Source organism: Cyanistes caeruleus, chromosome 17, assembly GCF_971803275.1.
Source record: "Cyanistes caeruleus chromosome 17, bCyaCae1.hap1.1, whole genome shotgun sequence".
Lineage (NCBI taxonomy): Eukaryota > Metazoa > Chordata > Aves > Passeriformes > Paridae > Cyanistes > Cyanistes caeruleus.
Window position 1 is genome coordinate 11,307,257 of NC_141717.1, and position 6,468 is coordinate 11,313,724.

Below are 6,468 nucleotides of genomic sequence, written 5' to 3' on the forward strand. Positions count from 1 at the left end.
GGTGAACACTGCTAGCATGGTAAATAAAAGCAGAATCACTCCCTGACTGGTGTCTGGAACTAAAAACACTTTCCCAACAATGATGGAAGATGAAATGACTGAAAAAACACCGCACCCCAAGTACCCCCACAGGACCCCAATGTCTTCCATAGCAGGGTGAGATCACCCCAGGGATGAGGACTAATGCCAGTATTTAATAAAAAGCAATTTTGAAGTAAAACAGCTTTATTTCCACCTGGCAAACTGCTGTGAGCATATCAGTACTGCCCACAGAAGACTAATCAGTAGTTCAAGACCTACACAACAAAGGAGTGCTTGGTTTGGGATTTTGTCCTCTTAAAGACTTCACTGTTCATACAGAGACACGGAGAACACTTTGGGCAGTAACTGTTTTGCCACTAGAGAAATTAAAATAAAGAAGTTAAGAAATACTTGAGCAAAGCAGACAAAGGCAGTACTTTTGCTCATTTAAAGGAAAACCTTATTTTAGGAAAATTAAACTTTGGAAAAAAGGTTCTTTCAGGAAACACTTCCTGTTGCAATACGAACGTACAATATGTACTACATTCAGAGTTATGCTTTCCCTTCATGAGGAGCAAAGCTGTCTGTCTTCACTACGACTTTTCAGGTTTTTCTTCTGATTTTTCATTTATCAGGTCTTTAAATCCCAATTTTTCCAGTGGTTCATTAGCCATAAGTTGCCTAAGTAAACAAGAAGAAAACAAAAAACATTTTAGAGAACACAGCCTAGAAGCAAGAGAACAGCAGCATTTTCTATTTCATTTACTATTATTATTTACCCCAAACAAATCCAAGACATCTATAGAGCGACTGCTTTTGACAAGACCTCAGAAAATTCAGTTTAAGGAAAGCAACACTTAGTGATTATTTTTCCCCTTAACAGTGGTTTTCCAATTAAATGTGTTGTTTCCCCATTCTAGTTACAGAATAAGAATTTAGTCAGAAACTGACCTGATTCCTGGTTAACTTTATTTAACAAATTGCGTAAGAGCTTCCTAAAATTCTACCAGTGATGATTCTACCATCATTTTTAAGTGAATTTGCTTTAGAACAGCCTTTGTGGTGACACTAGATTTTGATGTAGTGACTTTCAAACTTATTTTTAATTTCCAGTGTACTTTCCCTAGATACAGGGAAATTTGTGTATTTTTCATTGTTCCCTGACTCACCCTTGTACAGGAAGCATTGCAAAGCAATGCATGAATGGAAACATCCCTGGAAAACCAATCACCAACACTTTCTTCACTTGAACTGAGGTACAAAAATTTATTTATACGTTTCAAAAACGTATAAATAATATATAGATAATATACATTATATATTATATAAATAATATATAAATAATATACATTATACATAATATAATATATATATAAATAATACTTATTTATACGTTTCAAAAACGCTTGAAACGTATTTCTTAGGAGCTAATATGCCAAATTATTTTCACTTGAACTCAGCATTAATTAAGACTCAATTGCATTAGCATATGAAAGAAAAATACCACTGGCTCTGATAATTCATTGAGTTATACACAACACTTGGAATCGTCTTGAAGACAGTCAGCGCTTATTGAGAAGGCCATGCAGAAGGTGAGCAAAGTATGGACTACAAGTTAAAAGTTTAACTTGTAACCACGGCAGAAAATAATAAAAAATAAAGCTTCCCACTGGCCGCTGTGCAGGGGGGAAGCCGCCCGTAGGGGCTGGGGAACATCGAAACCACAAGGCAGGTAACGTGCAGATGTCACACGGAGCACTGTCCGTTTCCTTCATGGCCAAAACACCCGGCGTGACCGCGGGCCCTGCCCGTCCCGGCCCCGCTCAGGGCTCCCCGCTCTCCCGGCCCGGCGCACTCGCCTGTCCATGCGGCACTCCAGGTAGGCCATGGCGCTCTGCCGGCAGGCCGCGCTCTCGTAGCCGCTGTGCCGGAGACACTCCATGAAGCGCTCCTTGAAGGCGCTGCACTCCCCTGCAACACAGAGCGAGCCCCGCGCTAGCGCCGCGCCCCGGCCCGGGGGGACAGGCCCGGGGGACAGGCCCGGGGGGACAGGCCGGGGGGACAGGCCCGGGGGACAGGCCCGGGGGGACAGGCCCGGGGGGGACAGGCCCGGCACTAGGCCCCGCTACCGCACCGAAGTGATCCAGCGGGAACGCGCCCTTGTCCGGCGGCCGCGCCGTGAAGCTCTTGCTGCTGAAGTTCATGGCGGTGGACATGTCGCTGCCGGGGGTGGGGACGCGGACGGCCCGGTCCCTACGGCCACTCTCCTGTCCCTGCGGTCACTCCCGGTCCCCACAGTCACTCTCCCGGTCCCTTTCCCGCCGCCGGGGGGAGCCGCACGCCGAGCGCATCGAGCGAGTCACGTGGTCGGAGTCGCGCGGAGCGGGCGGGGCCGCGCCGCCACGGAAACGGCGTGGGTGTTGCTATGGCAACCGGAGCGATGCCTGTCGCCATGGCGACGGCGCCGCCCGCCATGTTGGGCCGGGCCCGGAGCGGGAGCATCCCTCCCGTGCCCGCATCCAGGGCTCCGACAGCCTCTGTGAAATAAACCGATTCCTCCTCGCGAAACCCATGTCGTTGTCCTCATTACCCCCTGAGTGGTCCGAGTGTTTTCTGGGTTGTCCTGCGCAGGACTTTGATGATCGTTGTGGGTCTTTTCCAGCTCGGGATATTCTGGAGTTCCGTGAGTCCGTGAGTCGTTCCTGTGAATGGGTGGCTGTGATGGTCTGGATGGGCCCGGAAAAACGGTCTGTCCTTGGCATCTGTGCGTTGGGAGATGGAGGAGGAAAGAGCCAAACTTGGAGCCTGGAGTCCGCAAATCCCTTCATCCAGGATCCAGCCTTGTCCAATCTTTCCCTTTTCTATGCAGGAAATCCTTCCCTTCTGCCCAGAGAATACATTCCTCACCTGTCCCTGCTGAGCGCTGGGTCCTGACTCAAAAGCCCATTTGTGGACCCAGCTGTGTCTGGAGTGTGATCCCAGAGCCCTGGGGATGGCACCAACAGGATCAACTTCCTTAGAAAGCCAGCAGGATTTTGGATGGGCTGTCCCCATTCCTCTCAACCACCAGGCACCCATGGTGGCCACGATGTGGTTCCTCATCTCTCATTAATCCTCATGGTTTAAATTGCACACAAACCCTACAGACAGTGCTGAGTTATTTTGTACCTCCTACAAGCATTGGGAGTACATGTGGATTCCCACCACGTGGCAAAAACGCTGGTGACACCAGCAACACCAAGGGGGTGTTGGCAGAAGCTTGGGAAATGGTGAACTTCCAGATCCTCGAGATGTACAACCAAGAAAAACACCCCTTCTGCCTGCAGGTTTACAGCACAAACCCTGCAGATTCACAGTCTTCTGAAAGGAGGATGAGAAATAGCTTTAATTTAACTCACCAAGTGTTAACCATGGATTATACCGGTATTTTTTCTTCTTTGCCCACAGCTGCAATTGGTTTAAGACAGTATTTTATCTTTTTTAAGTTGATTTTCTTTTAATTAAATGACTGAGCTAAGCAGAAAGAATTCAAGGCTGGAGGAAAAAAAAGAAATGAAATAGCTTCAATTTTTAAGGACAACCATTATGGAAATATTAACTGCAGCTCCGTTTAAAGTGTCTTTTGTTTCTGCTTTGATTGCTTTCTTATTACAGTATTGAAATTGTAAATGGAAAATTACACCATGTTCTATTACATAAGCAACTAGTTTGCACAGCTTGAAATATAAGGTTTTATTATTAGGTTTTCAGGGCTATGAACAATAGATGGGTTTTATTATACAGTAAATAGCACTTTTCCACTTGACTTCGTTATAACACTTAATGGTAAAAGGGAGATATTCCTCTTTCATAAATACATGCAGCAAACTGTCTCCCAGATTTCAGACCACCAAGCAGCAGGGAAGTAACTTTGGTTTATCTAGACAAGTTTAACTGACGTGTCAAGGCACTTGATTTTAGCAAACTGCCCAAATTACATTCCTTACTTTCTGTCACAGTGGACAACTTGCTGATTTCCCATGTGATGAAGAAAGAATCCAAAGGAAAAAGATGTACAGAGATCTCACAGCAGAATTATTCCCAGGCAGACAGCACCAACCCTTTCCAATTCTGTTTAACATCTTTATCAACAATTTGAGTGATGGGATCGGGTGCACCCTCAGTAAGGTTGTAGATGACACCCAGCTGGGCATGAGTGTGGATATTAGGAAAATTCACTTCCCCAAGCATTGCCACAGGCTGCCCAGGGCAGTGGTGGAGCCCCCACCCCTGGAGGTATTTAAAAGCCGTGTAGATGTGGCACTTGGGGATGTGATTTTAGTGGTGGCCTTGGCAGCACTGGGGAAACAATTGGGCTCAATGATCTTAAAGGTCTTTTCCAACCTAAATCATTCTATGATTCTCTGCAAAGGCTACATCAACTTGCTAGATTTAATTATACCCATTTTATTTAACCTATTCATTCACTCAGCATCTGTCTTAAATGTTGTAGTTACTCAAAATGAGGTCAGGTATAGTAGCAGGTGTTTGGTTATGATTACTTAATGCTTTTATTGCAAATGCCAGTTGTATCTTCTAGAATTTCCTTTAAAGGTTGTCATACAATCTAATACACGTGCTTTAGCAGTTTAGGATATATTTTTCCCAAGGAGATCGAATGAAATCCCCATTAGATAATCATTGTGAAGGAAAAAAACCTCATTTGCAGATTAAACCAACCAGTTCCAAAAGAACTCAACAAAAACAGAGCCACAAACAGAGAACTAAATGCTTTTCACATAATATCTTTCAAAGGAGTGAGAGACTTTGACTGCATCAGGGAAATCTGAAATAGCTGCTTCAGCAAAAGGGTGCCCATTGTACAAGAGAGTTCAGATTATTCATAGTGTTTCACAGAATCTCTAGTCTGGAGTCCTGAGCCCCTGCCAAAAATTAGAATGCTCAAATTGGAAGACTTCCCAAACTAGGGAAAATTTTGGATCTTCCCCTTTCAAGTTACACAGCTCAAGAGACTAAAAGAGAAATAAAAATCCTTTTCTTGAATCAGAGCTCGTCATCATTAATTATGGACTGAAGCAACATTAAAAACTCTTCTTTTCCAATGCTGTCAGATAATGCTGAAAACTTATTCCACTGCTGGTGTTTATCCACCAGCTGGACAAACATCTCCTCAGAAGGAGTTATTACACACTCACCATTACTCTTTGGAAGCACCAAACTGAATAATACTTCAGAGAAGAACCTTTATTATTTTTTACGGGCAGGGAAACGTCCCTGACTTCCACTATTTTCTCTCTCTCACCACATTGCCTCTTTTAAGAGCCTGCAGACTCAAATTATCAGGTAGTTAATTGGAAAATAATTTATTGACAAGCCATGAAAGGCTCAGAATAAAGCACTAGGGGATTTTGTAGCTTGACTTGGGATAGCTGTAGGAAATTAATGAGTTGAACAAGACCAAGCACATTCAGATGCTGGAATTTGTGCCCTTGAGACTGCTGTTCCCAGCCCAGGCACAGAACACACCTCAGAGAAACATCCTTCCAGGATCACTCATTCCTACGCCTCACCTTCGTCAGGCGAGCACGCCGCCAGCTCTTACATAAGGCCTCTTGCTCCATCACTGCCACAGGCTGTACTAAACCATTTTTCTCCCTTTTAATTCAGGTTCCTAGACAAGCAAAAATGCAGAATATTGCCAGAATAGTCTGGGGAATGGGGATTTCTGTTGTGGATGATTAATGAAATATTATTGTTTTGCACTTACAGGGAAATTGTAGTTTCATGCCAATAAGGTCAGGGCCTTGAAATGTTATGTGCTCTATAAAGATATGCAGTGATAGCTCATTTTCAGTTATTACTGAGCCAAAGCCTCTTCAGTTTAGAGAGAAACGTTGTAGAAATACCAACGCTGCACTGAGAGGCAAAACTAACCTTCATCTTAAACTGTTCTTTGCACTTCTGGTACATCTAAATCCACTTCTCTCCACCTGCATCAAGGCAAGGGCCCAAAAGCAAGATGCTGGGACCCTGCTTCTGTAGATACCAACTTATTACCCTTCATGGTATGCCTCAGATTTCTCTTGGATTAATACAATTTCTGCAATATGTTGTTGAGAGAGACAGGAACCAGAGGCCCAGAACAAATAAATCCTTGGAGCTGTGTTGAGGCATTTGATTTATCAGCCTTTTATTTTATAGAAGTTGTATTTTGAAAATCTTCTCTTCATAACACAGCCTACTCAATACTCACCTCCCAGGTCAGGCTGCCTTGACTTGTTGGTGTAAATGTAGATCTGGAAGATCATGGTTCTAGCTGCAGTTGAGAGGGATTTTACTGCAAATTTTTTTGTAGCTATGCATATTAAAAGGTACATTACCAGCACCAAAGCCAAGGATCTCCCATGTGTTTTCTCACTGAGTGAGACTTATGAAGGAATGGCATCC

General features: G+C 44.2%; 1 protein-coding gene across 1 annotated transcript; it reads right to left on the reverse strand.

Annotated features, from left to right (window-relative positions):
• Nucleotides 1-207: 207 nt before the first annotated feature.
• COX19 (cytochrome c oxidase assembly factor COX19) lies at nucleotides 208-2,767 on the reverse strand. The gene is made up of 3 exons (XM_086853847.1): nucleotides 2,156-2,767; nucleotides 1,881-1,992; nucleotides 208-702 (listed from the first exon to the last, which is right to left on the reverse strand). Exons 1-3 carry the CDS (start codon nucleotides 2,235-2,237, stop codon nucleotides 615-617), a joined length of 282 nt encoding a protein of 93 aa, XP_086709973.1. The 5' UTR covers nucleotides 2,238-2,767; the 3' UTR covers nucleotides 208-614.
• Nucleotides 2,768-6,468: the final 3,701 nt, after the last annotated feature.